At 34.2% G+C, this 14,502-nt stretch overlaps 1 protein-coding gene across 5 annotated transcripts in view; it reads right to left on the bottom strand.

The window, feature by feature from the left end:
- Positions 1 to 14,502, bottom strand: part of PLA2G4A (phospholipase A2 group IVA) — a 148,636-nt gene that overhangs the window by 35,721 nt on the left and 98,413 nt on the right. For all 5 annotated transcript variants that reach the window (XM_033196868.1, XM_033196870.1, XM_033196867.1 and 2 more), the window contains 5 exons: positions 12,379 to 12,601; positions 11,522 to 11,636; positions 4,784 to 4,921; positions 4,597 to 4,689; positions 852 to 923 (listed from right to left, as the gene is read on the bottom strand). In XM_033196868.1, coding sequence (XP_033052759.1) covers positions 852 to 923; positions 4,597 to 4,689; positions 4,784 to 4,921; positions 11,522 to 11,636; positions 12,379 to 12,601 — 641 coding nt within the window. The remainder of the gene's footprint in view (positions 1 to 851; positions 924 to 4,596; positions 4,690 to 4,783; positions 4,922 to 11,521; positions 11,637 to 12,378; positions 12,602 to 14,502) is intronic.

The raw sequence follows: 14,502 nt of genomic DNA, 5'->3' as shown, positions 1-14,502 counted from the left end.
ATTAATTAAGTTTTGGACCAGAAAGCATCTAATATCTTCTAAAATCTAGATGATCATATTGAAACTGTAATAGGACAGATACATCCAGTTCTTATAAAGTCTTCCATTTGTTTTGTTTTGTTTTTGTCTTTGTTTGTTTGTTGGCTCTTTTTTAACTATTGGGAACATTTTTATAAATAGCTATTTCAAAACACTGTCTCAAAATAATCTGTTTTACCACAAAACATTCAAAACAAATATGACCTTCATACTTGTTGCCAATCTGATCCTCGTGTTATCTCTGCCCCAAGTCCATCACCAACTATCACGATCCACACCAAACTGAAAACTACCTTGCCAAAATGTAAAAGGGCTCATTTATACTATCGAATAATATACGCAACAAGTTCTTGATACTTTTACCCCACTTCATCACCAATCCCGTCTCAAGAAAGGGGGTGTAGCCAGTAGAATAAGGGTCAGAAATGGAGTGAGAATACAATTTTTCATGTTACTTAATAACAAAATTCTAGAAGACAAAATTTTAATTTTTAAAGCCATCTAAAAAGGTTCCCAAATCACAGTAACCATGCTGAGAAGCTCAGTGCTCTATCTACCATCTCGGATCTGTTCATTTGTTCAACTTATAGTATTTTTGAGGTATTAAAACAAAATGAATTAGGGATATATATGTGCTGCCTACTTTGTTAGATATGCAACATGCAATCCTCTCTCTCAACAGAAAACTACAATTTTATCACTTCCGTGTCTGAAGTGGAGATTACCATCAGCATCTTGAGTGAGAAAATCAGACAAAGTGTTCATATCCTTTCCTCATGGATCTCAGCCAGAGAAGTTCCTGACTCACTCACCTTTGGGTTCGTGTGATTCATCATCACTGTCCGAACTATCATTACTCACAATATGCTTTGTTGTAAGATTTTCTGTGGAAAGAAAACAAAAAAATTGAAGCACTTCAGGTGTCAAAATTAACAATTAAATGTATTATAAAGAAGTAATCTGAGCAAAACCACAGAGTGAGATCTACTAGCTCTACTAGTATAAATTCAAATCCATTTAATAATTCTAGATTTATTATATTTAATTATGTTTTCAGATTTCTCACTGGAAACAAAACTTCCTGGCACATGAAAAATTAGTTTATATTTATTAATTCATGATTTAAAGAGGATAATTTTTATGTTTATCATAATTCTGAAAAAAATAACAACTTGATTATAGGAAGCTCCTTGTTATACCAAAAAATATGCCTTTTTCTTTATTAGATATTTTTAAGTGGTGTTTATGAAGATAAAGGATAAAACCAAAATCTACAGGTGAGTTACAAAACAGTTTTCTTAAAACGAATGAAAGATACTAACATAAATTATCTTTTGACTTTCAATAATATTTAAAATTATCAGTTGAAATCCACCTTTTGGTGTCAAGAATTTGTGCTTCCTGCAGAACATATTAAGAGAGCAGTTTTTAAAAACTAAAATAACAACCAGAAATCCTTAAGGCAAAGACAGCAGTAAAATCTAGCATAATAGCTAGTTCTCTTTCTTCTTTATTTTTTTTTAAACGTTTACTCAGGCTGGCCTGCAGTGGCATGATCTCTGCTCACTTCAACCTCTGCCTCTGGGCTCAAGCAACCCTTCCATCTTAGCCTCCTGAGTAGCTGGGACTATAGGCAGAGGCCGTCATACTTGGCTAACCAAAAAAAAAAAAAAAAAAAAAAAGAAAGAAAAAAATGTAGAAATGAAGTTTCACTCTATTGTCTAGACTGGTCTCAAACTCCTGGACTCAAGTGATCCTCCTGCCTTGACCTCCCAAAGAGCTGGGATTACAGGTGTGAGCCACCGTGCCCAGCCTAGCTGTTTTTTTTTTTTTTTTCAAGTAAAATGTGCATGAATGAGCAAGAGTAGGTAATGGAAGGGTTAATAAATGCTTAAGACAATGGATTGACATTTATTTTTTAAGTTTTTACTGGCATGATTATACATAAGAAATTTGATAAAATGTTCACAAGTTAATATTATTAGTTTCATTTCATGACTATCATCAATTGTAATTTTGTTACATGGGGGTGTGGGAGATGTTAAGAAATTATCTATCCCAGGTGCCATATACATTAGGTGTGTTTCTAGTCCTACATGTATTTTCTTTTCCTTCCTTAAGCATTTTCTTTCTTTCTATTGCTCTTCTTTCCCTTCCTTCCTTCCTTCCTTCCTTCCTTCCTTCCTTCCTTCCTTTTTCTTTTCTTTCTTTCTCTCTCTCTTTTTTTCCTTCTTTTTCTTATTTCTTTCTTCTTTCTTTCCTTTCTTTCTTTCTGCCACATATGATAGTTTAAGAAAATAGTTCAGCAAAATACTGTCTTATTTGTAAGGAAGACTTCATGATATGAATAGCTAACTATTCTGAATTTACATATTTTCCATCCTAGCATAATGTACAACTCCATCTCTCAAAAGTGCAAATTTTTCACATTTATTCAAAACTCCTTAGAGAGTAAATAATTTCATTTAGAGTTACCTGATTGTAGCCCAATTTACCTTAAAGTCTTTCTTCAGAAAGAAGAACACAAAAAAGCAGAAATCTCTGAACACTCCTTTAGGAGGTAGACTTCAGTCAGCCAAAGGATACAGTAGTCACCAGGAGTCCTCAGAGTCCTCTTGGTCACCTCTCTGGTTTCATTTCTGGAAATCCTTACTTAATCTGAGGTAACATGCTTCCTGCCGACTGGCGGATCACACATACACGATATTCCTCCTCAGTCTGACACACAGTCCGAGTCAATAAGCTGCCAGACTGCCGGCCTCTAAGGAAACTTCTCAACAAAGAATCTTCTCAAAACTACCTAGTATAAACCTCCTCCTTTTCCTTGGCTTTTAGCCACTGCCTCACCCACATTCAGATATGTTATTTCAGTCCTATTCTCTTCCTGCCTTAAGAAGAAAAAAACAACAAACCCTAGGTTATCTGAATTATTCAACAGAGGGGCACAGGAAGCAAGCCTCAATATGTAATCTTCTCTTTCTTCTTCTTTTTTTAAAAATCTTCACATAATTGAGAGAGAGAGTTTGTTATTTCCACGAAGAGTTGGGGACAGGACATTCATCTGGGATGTAATGTTCATTAAAAGAAATCAAGTAAGATCATTGTATCATTATACATGTTGCCTTGCAGTTACTATTAAGAGAATGTGCCCCGTGGTAAATGTCATAGCAGGCTCATGAGTGCCACCTACCTTGTCTCTTCATTAACTAGGTGATGATCAGAGGACAGAAAGTAAACAAGCACAAGGTGCCTTATTTCTGTGTTTGTTTTTATTTTTATTTTAAAATCTTTGGCTCCAATGAAATTATAAGATAACTTTTCCATTATTCATTAAGAACTAACCAAAAATACAAATGACACTCATGAAAATATTATGAACTACAGGAGTTTACCACACTAAATACAAATACTAAATAAATTATCAAATAACTGAAAATCAATTCTTGTGGGAGCAGTGGTAATACTGCTTATAAGCCAACTTACTGTTCCAATTAATGTTACAATTGTATTCTCTTTTTCATGTAAACTTAATTGAATCAACTGATGTTGCCTGGGATAACCAAGGACAGCTTGTTTAAAATTCCTGCAGTAAACTTTTTGTATGCAAGCATTCTTCAAGTAAATTAATTATTTAAAAAGTCATCAATGTTATTCTGTCACCTTCTCTGTTCTCAGATAGATCTGTGTTACTTCCCAGATAGAGAACAGATAGTAGGTAGTTGTGCTGAAAGTCCATCGAGCATTTCTCCCAGGTCCCTGCTGTTATGGCTCCAAATTCAGATTTAGCATGCCACCATTTCTTTATGGTATCAGTCCAAACAGTCAAAACAAAAATTAGTATTGATTAAAATACAGGTGGCAAGGCTTTTGGAAGAAACTGAATGTAAATTTTTTGTTTGCTTAAATTAAATTTATTAACTTAAGAAAACATGTTTCTGTGGTATTCTTATAATGAATGAAAACCACTGGTCCCCAGTTGAGATTGTCTACTTTCTCAGGTTTTGTAAATATTCATAATTTATTATAGGCTAATGGGTTAGATTTATCAAAAATCACTAGTTTAAGTGTACTGGGGTGATTTGATTTTTTTCCTTCTTTTGGGTATAGATTAGTATAAGATGCTAACAGAATTCTGGTGAGTTAATGTTTAAGGGTTAAATAAACTGTGACAAGCATAAACTTCAGTGTAAACATTGCATTTAGCTGTTGGTGAATCTAATCTTTAAAAAGCTACTCTTATTTGGTAAAAAGAGGATTTTCTAATAAAAATAGTATGTTTAGCAGTATAATGCAAAAAAGGAATAGAGATGTGTTCTATTAAAAATGACTCTTAGGAATCAATGATTTTTATGAGTTTTATAACCTCAGTGCCAAAATAATACTTAAGAAGTACCTTACATAATATTTTTAGGATATATTTAGGTTGATTCAACCAAATTATTAATAAATTTAGAATGATTGAAATATTTACGAAGATTTAATATTTTCTCCATATATGTTAATAAAATTTGTCAATGTAGCAAGATTTGTATCAATGTAAGCATATCTTTAGGATACCTAATTCTTCCTCCATTGTGGAGCCTCTACTTTGTGAACCAGAAACGCCCAAAACTCTGTTGAACAATATGGAAAAGGCACTGCCCCAGACACCTAAAATAAAGCAGAAACGGAAAATAACTTAAAATGTACCAGGTTTCAAAATAGTCAAACAAATCAGTGATATATTTTTATTTTGATCACCTACCCATTAAGAAATGCAAGGGGTTTTCTTCATACTTCTTAACAACTGTTCCCATAAAAAATTTGCTTCCAAACAAGTCAGGAGCCATAAAAGTACCATATTTAGCCATGCCAATTTCGTATGGACTAAATTCAACCCAATCTGAAAGCATTTTAAAAACAAGGCAATCCATTAATAGGAAAATGCTACAGCATGGTATGCACAGTTAATGATCACTCTAATAATGTCATGCTTATTCTCACGCACTTATTTAAAATATCGAAATGAAAACATTACCAAATGTCCATTATGTATATGACACTGTGTGGAAGTTGGGGGAAAAACGCTTAGAGGTGAGTAAGACAAGACGACACAAAAAGATCCCTTCGAATTTGCAGAAATTAGATATATTTTTCTATTTAAAAACTCAGATGTCTTTTTGAAGTCAGTTTTCATTCTATAGAATAGAAAACTGAAAACTGCTAACTAGATATAAATTTAATGGAGCAGACAGAAGAAATTAAACTCTTTTTAACAATTCAAACCATCTATTAAAATGAAATAAAATGTTTTCTAACATTTACCTTTTCTTCACCTTCACTTTAATTTTGCTTACTAACCATCTATTCTAACTCCACGAGATTGCAATATCAAGTTTTTAGGTTGAATGTCTTTGAAAAACATGGTAACAGTGCCAGAGATGTACACTGTCTAAGAGCGGGGGCTCTGGAGCCAGACTGTCTGGGATCAAATCCCATTCTGCTGCTTATGAACTGTGCTTACTGATTTGGGTATTATTCTCTCTCTGTCTTAGGTCCCTAATCTATAAAATGTGAATAAAATCAGTAGATAGTGTGTAGGATTGTTTTGAAGATCTACTGAGTTAAGAAATGTAAGGAGCTTAGAAGAGGACATAGCACATTTTTAATTGCTCAATAAATAGTAGCTACTTTATGTTTCATGTATTCCCATGGGTATAATTATGTCTAATAATCATCTGCATCTTAATGTCTTCAGCAAGAACTCCTGGTTTCTGATTCCCATTTTCTACACTTGCAATTCCTTCATTCTTCTTCTTGTTGGTAAATGGTACTATTATTCATGCCACTACTCACTTTAGGATTACCCTTGATGGTTCTCTTTCCCTTATAGCTTACATGAGAAAAATAAAGTGCTGTAGACACTATCACCAGGTATGTTTAGAACCTGGTCACTTATCCATTGGTCCACCATGACCATACTGATACAAATTGCTGTACTCTCTCCCTCTCCTGGACCTCCACAATAGTCTCCTAAAATGCTTTTACTCTGTTCACCTATTATCTTTTTGATATCCCATAGCCAGAATAAATCTTTAAAAATATAAATCACAGCACACCACTGTCATCTGAAAGCTTCCCATTACACTGAAAATAAAAACAGGGCTTACAAGGTTCCATCCTGGCCTAGATCGCACTGCCCGTGAGATGTGACCACATCTCTTAATAATGTTCTATCACAGTTTGTCTTGTGTATCCACTTCACTTCAGTTGCACAGCACAGGTCTTCTTACTGTTCCTCAAAGAAGTCAAGCTCATTCCCACTTCAGCATCTTACACTTGCTATTCCCTTCTGCAGTTATAATGCTTGCTCCTACTTAGTCTTTATTTTAGGGTCTTTGCCAATGGTCCATTACAAAATCCCAACATCATCCACCCCTGCCCAACTTATAATTCTCTGTCCCACTTCATTTTTTTTCTAGCTTTTCTCTTTCTGAAATTGTAATATGTCTGTAATATCTTATCCAACAAAACAAAATCCAAACAATTCCAAAATTCGCAAGCTTTTTTGTTACTCATTCGGTGGTAAAATCTGATCTGAATTCATTTAGTGAGAAATCAGTCTTGAATGTCAGTGGGGACTCTTATAATTCATTTATCCCACTTGACATGGATATTTACATATCCTACTGGAGAAATATCACTGTTTGATTATAAGAACCCACTGGGGTATTAGGTAATACACAATATGAGTACCTTTATATCTCTAAAATCCAAACATTTTGAATTCTAAAACACACGTCACCAAAGGTTTGGAAAAGGAATTGTGGATCTATATTTATTATTTGTTCAATGGTAGGTCACAACATCCTCCTTTCATGAAGGAAGAGATGAAATCACAACTTTGATAACATTGTAATTCATTATATGTCAAAGCCAAATGGTACATATACTTCATCAGAAAGTGGTGTGATTTACAATGATTTATATGAAATTCGTGAGACATGACTAGCAATAAATCAGAGGTTGTTAGGAAAATTCCTGTATTCATACAAGGAATTTCCTATCTCTCAATTTCACAGACCTATCATGGGAACTGAAGCATAACAACTTCCTGGTTCCTACTTTTCTAGCGATCTCTTCTTGATTAGTGCTGTGGCCTGGGCACACAGTAACTACAGGCATTCTCAAAAGCTAAGAGGAGCCCTGCACCCCTCACTGAAGAACTCACAGTGTTAGTTTTCAACTAATTCTCTCCTGCTGGTGACTCTACTTTTTGATTCAACCTCTCTCCTGCACCTCCATGTACTTCCAACTTCCTTTGGGGCCCTTACACTCAGATATTCTGTCATCTCCTCCCACTATACGTACCTAGATAAGAACTCATCCCCCTTCTTCCCAGGCCAGCTTACCTACTTCAGTAAACCATGCTATCACTCTATCAAATCCATCATTGCATCACACCGATGACTTTTAGGCCTCTCATATCCATCTATTCTTTTCTTATCAGTATGTCCCTAGTTCCAGGGCCTTATCACAAAAGCACAATGATTTCTCTGCTTCCAGCTTCATTCCTTTCCATTCTGTTTTCATTGGTCACCAAAGTACCTTTTTCAAAAACACTCCATAAATAATTTTATTGCCCTGCACAAAAGCATTAACTATTTCCCATTATCATAAAAATCAAATAAAAATACTTCTGTCTGGAATTGAAATCATTCCATAACTTGGGATTAATGGTGCCTCCAAATACAACATCTTTTCTTCACCAATGTGTGCATAAGTCCTAGACTAGCTTTTTGTTTGTTTGTTTTTCTTAAGTGATTCCCAAAACATAACTCTGGCTTCCCTTCTGAACATTTTCTCATATTGTTTCCATATAAAGATGTCTTTTTACCTGTACTTGATAGATCCTTCTACATTCAACTTAAATCCAAGTTTCATCACTTTCATAAAGCCTTTCTTATGACTATACTAAATCTCTAAGATATCTCACCCTTATGTCAGGTCTACACACTTATGTCAGGTCTAGGTATATTATAGGAATTTTTCCATGCTTTATTTTTGTCTCTTTCAATAGGATTATAACTTTCTTGAGGAAAAGTACTGTATTTGTACTCCTATAGTGTCGGTCAAAACATTTAGCATGATGTTTCATAACATGCTAAGTTCATAACCATAAGTTGTAATCCATAAATGCAGTTTATTCACCAGTGGAAATTCTTAAATGAATGTTTTAAGTCCTTTCTGCAATGTGATGTAGTGGAGGATTCAAGAATTTCTAACAGTTTAAACACCAATGTTTATTTGTTGAAAATTTCCAAGAAATTTCTAAATGAAAGGTGTTTAAAATTATTCCAAGATGGAAGGAAAATGTTTTCCAGTATTGTTGAAGTAAAATTGTTAATAAAACTTCTGTAAGTTAATTTGATTATTTGACTCTTAAAAATATAATTCAGAGACTACCTCTACTTTTTCTTCTACATAGCCACTTTCAATCTAAGCATATATTAGAAGAATAAATTACAGACATGTCTCTATTCTTTTTTTCTCAATAACTCAAGTAAAGCTACTTGAACCCTCAAGACATGAACTTTAAGATGTCTTATCTGGGTACAATATTCACATAATTAATGTTTAATGATTTTGTCTAAATCCGTTGGAAGACACAGCTGAAACCTCCTTATCGCAGAAGCTTAACAATGAAGGTTAATGGTGCACCACTCATCTCAGTAGCAGTGCTGCAGTTAGGCATATGTCAAACTCAGACACATCCAGATCCAAAGACTACTAACTGGATGTAAAACAGCTTTTTTTTCAGTCTAAAAGAACCCAAAATATCCACTCACCCAAATATTATTTATTCTTTAATTATTTTAGTTAGGTTTTCTTTGAAAATAGCTATTGACTAAAACTTCAGAATAAAATATAACCACTGTGAAAAGTCCAGAACAATCATGACAATAAAAATAAAACTATTATATTTATATGTCTCTTTATAGTTTTCAGTCTCATCTTCTGCATATTTCATATTATTGCCTTAATAGCTCTGGAAGATAAATCTTAGGGTTAATATGTTTTTTAAATAAGCAGGAAAATAAGAATCAGAGATTACATGACTAGCCTGAGGTATTCAGCTTGGAAGTATTGTAAGACAAGCCTTCTAAATTAGAATGTAGTGCTCTTTTGACCATATCATAATTCTTCCTGGGTGAAGGATGATTTATTTGGCCATGCAAAAATCTGACTAGCGTGCAAGTGTTATAGACCAACCAATTCCAAAAATTTCAAAACTCCCCAAGATAATAGCTATGGGGGGGAAAGCTATTTCATTATGGTGCTTACTTTTCTTATGTAATAAAGTCTTAACTCTCTACTATGAACTCCATTCTAGCCCAAGATGAGTGGTTCCCTGTTGCTGTTGAGCATACCAGATTTATCCTTGACCCTACTACATGCCCCCCTCCACAATCCAATAATTAAATGTGCCTTTCATATTCAAATCCTTTTTTTATTATTATGCTTTAAGTTCTAGGGTACATGTGCACGACGTGCAGGTTTTTTACATATGTATACTATTCATCTTTAAGATCTAGACCTCTGACTTTTCTTACACAGCTTTCATAGAACATTCAAAATTGTTAAAATGTACTGGAAACTTGTTATTAGGGCCTGCCATTGTTTTATGTACTTTGTCTCATCTTTTGGCAAAACATTGTAAGAAGTCTCATCTTCACTTAACAGATGAGAAAACTGGGTCTAACAGAGGTTATATAACTTGGTCAAAATGACAGTGTATAGTAACAGCTCTGTACTCTCTTGTGCCTTAACTTCTTTAATACTTATTGCAAATTTTCCAAACATTTGCAAGGGTAGGGACAATATATTGTGGTGAGGAAAAAGGAGCTCTTCCTTAGCGCCTGGCAGACTATAATCCATATAGTCGGTACTCACTATGTATACATCAGAAGTTAGTATGGTGAAATAAAAAGAATAAAGGATTTTTGAAACCAATTCTCAGAACTGCTAATTACTTTCTAAGAGGCAATGTGCAAATTATTTAATCTTTATGAGGTTTGGTTTTTCCTTCTGTTAAAGAGAGCTAAAAATACCTACTCCCTGGTTATAGGAAATATGGAATAAAATAGCAAATGTGATAAGTGCCTTCTGAACCATAAGCATGACAAACATTTTAGCCAATATTTTAATAAACATTTGAATGAGTGGATCCCTTGTGTGCTAATTTTTGTAAACTATTCAAAATTTTTGTCTGACAAAGGCAGTTGAGAGAAAATTGAAAATTACAAAAGGATTCTGGATATATATCTGCTAATTACACACCATGCATGATGGTTTTTTAAGCTCATGGTGTGTCCGAAGTCACTCAGATAACTTTCCTAAAAGTAGGATGAAGCCCACCAGCCACAGTCAGAAATGCCATTGTGCTGCAGACTAACACTGACAGAGCTCTCCCAAAAGTATGCTATTGTGCCCCTCCTTTCTTTTTTTTTTTTTTTTTTTTTGAGACAGAGTCTCGCTCTGTGGCCCAGCCTGGAGTGCCGTGGCACGATCTCGGCTCACTGTAAGCTCCGCCTCCCGGGTTCATGCCATTCTCCTGTCTCAGCCTCCCGAGTAGTGTTGTGCACTTTTATAGTATCCAAGAAGCAAAGCTTGAGAGGAAACAAGTGTTCACTCCTGAGATTTTAACAAAATGAGGCATTTGTTCATCAACCACAACAAATATACACAAGAACATTTTAGGTGCTGAATTATAAAAATTACAACAGCACTTTGAATGGCAAACATACAATTGGCTCTATATACCCATGAGTACAGCAAATTCTATCAACTGCAGATCAAAAATATTTTTAAAAATTTCCAGAAAATGTAACGTTGTTGACATGTATACGTTTGATCTGTACTAAACATGTACAGACTTTTGTTCCTTGTAATTATTCCCTAAACAATATAACAACTATTTACCTAGCATCTACACTGTATTAGGTATTATAAATAACCTAGAGATGATTTAAAGTATGCAGAAGAATGTGTGTAGGTTACCTATAAATACTGTGCCATTTTGCATATGGGGGTCCTGGAATCAATCCCCCATGAGTACCAAGGGACAACTGTAGATCATATTACCCAATTAATGAAAAGATAACCAACAAGTAAAATAATTTGCACTACCTAAAAGCACCAGGCATATTATTTTGTCAAAAGTTACTGAGGAATGGATAATTAAAATTGAGTTATTGATTGTATCCATGATTTTTATTGTATTACAGTAAATGAAAATACATTAGTTACTAGTTTCATGGAATATTCTCTGCAACCAGAAAATCATCTCACTTAATATTTTCTTATATTTTCAAAGTCTTATGTTACAGAAAATACATTAAAATAAACAACTGAAATTGCTTATGACCTTCCTCTAAAGAAAACCATGAGAAACTGCAATTCAGAGGTTCCAGAAAGTGTTCTGAGAAAGGAAACAGCATACCTGCAAACATTAGCTCTGAAACGTCAGGTTTGACATGAAGACAGGTGAAAAGAGGTAAAGGGCATTGTGCGGTATTGACTTTTTCCTTCAAACTACTCAGGGTAGTATTCATTCTCTGTCCACAGAAGAAAGAAAAAGATGACTTTAAATTTATAAACGGATAAAGGAAGAATGCTATTCAAAATGTACTTCCAATCAAAATCTTATAATTTTACAATAAAAATAACTCCTATTACTTCTAGAAATTACTAGATCCTGAATAAACAACAAAAAATAAGCTCTATGGAAGTAACTATCTTCATTTAAAAAATCATCATAACTCTAGAGACTATGTCTACATCTGAACTGGAGAATGAATTAGCAAGTGTGGAGCCTGGAAGAAATTTAGCCCCTGGACCCCTTGTCACAGGCTCTCTTCTGCTTCATCTTCAAGGAAATATCAATTTAATCATGTATCAAGCGAGTCTGTTCTATGATCCCCTTCCTTTCTTGAATCTGTTCAGGCAAACTTCATTCTTCCTCATCTAAAAATGTTACCATTCTTGGAGGGAACGGGCAGTTAAGGGTTAAAATGTGAATTTTTCTTTTTTTTTTCCCCAGAGAAAAGTAATACAAAAGCACTTCCTCACACATTCAAAACCTTTACATCGTTGGAATGAATTAGTAAGCACTAGTTGAAAGGTAGAAGAATTATAATCTCTGGTGGGGAGAATGGGCTTAGTACACATAGTTGGACGAATAAGTAGAGTCCAATGACTTTTATAAAATGTATTACATTTTCTTTTATTTAAAATATAATAGTATAATATGTCCTGTCTACTTATTATAAAAGTAATGTAGATTGAACTGTAACTTACATTATGAATTAGTGTTTCTCCTATTAACATCCCAAAGATATCAGTAAAGGTGACAGGTTGCCCAGAGCTTTTCTTCTTCCATAAAGACTCAACATATCTTTTAACTTTCTGTGGTGTGAGAAGTAAAAGGGGGTTGTGGCTAACATTTTTCATTAGTTCTTCATTAATCTCCTCTGGCCCTTTCTCTGGAAAATCAGGGTGAGAATACAAGGTTGACATGTACCTAAACAGAAAACAAAACACAATCAGTAAAGACAAAGGGCATGACACAGCAGTCTCCAAAGAAAGTAGGTACACTCTGTAAATAAAGCATGGTGGATATATTTGGTTAACTTCATTATCTGATTGCAGATTTTAAAACATTTAAGAAAAGAATGTGTCAATCAGAAAGGAGTTGGTCTACCATGAAGGCAAAGTAAAAAAGAGGTGTCAGAGGAAACACTGAACTTTCATCCACAGTCTAAGAGAGAGGGTGCCCTACTAGGCCTACTGTCCATTATCTAGTGTGCCAGGAATGGGGTATCTCTATCAGACTATTAGAGACTGATGACAGAGCACATCTGAGTCATGTAAATGAACTGACTTGTCTGGCTACAAGACTAGTCAAGGAATCTGATCATCTAAACTTCTATGATGATTATCTACAGGTAGAAAATGTGTTGTCCCAACTATTGTAAATTCTTACAAATGATTTTTTTTTCCGTTAATTATCCATTGGCCAACTAGACAAAAATCTCAAACCCTGTCAGCTGTAGGTCTCTAAATTAGTGAATATATGAATCTGAAGGCAAAATCCTAAAGAGAAATAAGATCTTTAAAGTAAATGCTTTCTTATGAAGCCTCTTGGCTGCCAGCCATTTGGCCACTTCTGGTAAAACTGGAAATCACCATGAACGTTGATATTTGATATCTAGATAATAAATATTCAGTTGTGGTGCTCCTGCCTGTGAACCAATACCTCTAGTATGGTGGATCTCATGCTATTAATTACTCATTTTCTTATCTGTTTCCCTCAATAAATTGTATCCTCCTCCTTCATGAAATAAATTTTGTTTTTTCATCTTTTTTAGCCTCAGCGACTAGTTAATGTCTGGCATATTACAAGTACAGCTTAGGAAACTCACATAACAAAATAAAAATAGAATATGTAAACACTCCATCACTTCATCCAACCAAGGAGAAAATAGCACATGTTTTAATCTCTTATTTCCTTGGGATTCAAATCAAAATGTCCATTATAATGGTTATTGTACCTTCGAGGGGAGAAAACTAATTCTTGTTAGGCCCCAACTATATTCTGGACACTGTGTTGGTCAATTGTTCATAAGCTGTTGTCTTGAAGACTCACAGTGGCTTTCAAATATTCTATTTTAATTATCAGGAAAGAGAGCATTGGGAAATTTAAATAACATACTCATACTCCCCAGTTTATAACAGCAGAACTGGAATTCACAATTTGTCCTCTCCCTGTTAGGCTTTTTTTTTTTTTAGTCTATTATACAAGACTTCAGTTTTTACAGACCAAACTATTCCCATTTCACAATAAATTGTAATTCCTTATTGGGTTTGAGTTCCTTGGAAACAAACTGAGAATAATTATCAGTTAATAAATGGAGAGTAACAGACCCACAATGGAACACATGTGCAGAAAAAAAAAACTTTAAAAAATTTTTATACAACAAATTGAATTTGAAACAGTTTCCTCAACATGTGGTAATGATAAATCAAATAGACTTGCTCAACTCAACTTAGTATAATCACCAAATAGCTATAAAAATGCAGCTTTGAATACTTGAAAGACACACAGTTCACTTATTCCTATAGTTATTCCAAAGTCTGCCATGTGATTTATCCAAATCAACAAAGATATGATATTCTGGACCTTCTCATACTTTTAATAAATGCACAATATGCTCTCTGAAGGTTGAAGTAATCTGGTGTATTCTCGCTCTCTCTTTCTCTCTTGCCCTCTCATGAAGCAGTTGGCTTGGAAATACAAACCCTGATGAGAAACTGAAAAACCTAGAATACTTCAACAATTGGCATTGGGCTAATGGTCTCTGCTTGTTCAGCATTTATGACACATATTCCTTAGAATTCACAAGGTGAGTTGGATAATCTTTT

The sequence above is a fragment of the Trachypithecus francoisi genome, unplaced genomic scaffold (assembly GCF_009764315.1).
Source record: "Trachypithecus francoisi isolate TF-2019V2 unplaced genomic scaffold, Tfra_2.0 Lachesis_group5, whole genome shotgun sequence".
NCBI lineage: Eukaryota > Metazoa > Chordata > Mammalia > Primates > Cercopithecidae > Trachypithecus > Trachypithecus francoisi.
The sequence above is the reverse complement of the archived record's forward strand: the minus strand, read 5'-3'. Positions and strand labels throughout refer to the sequence as shown.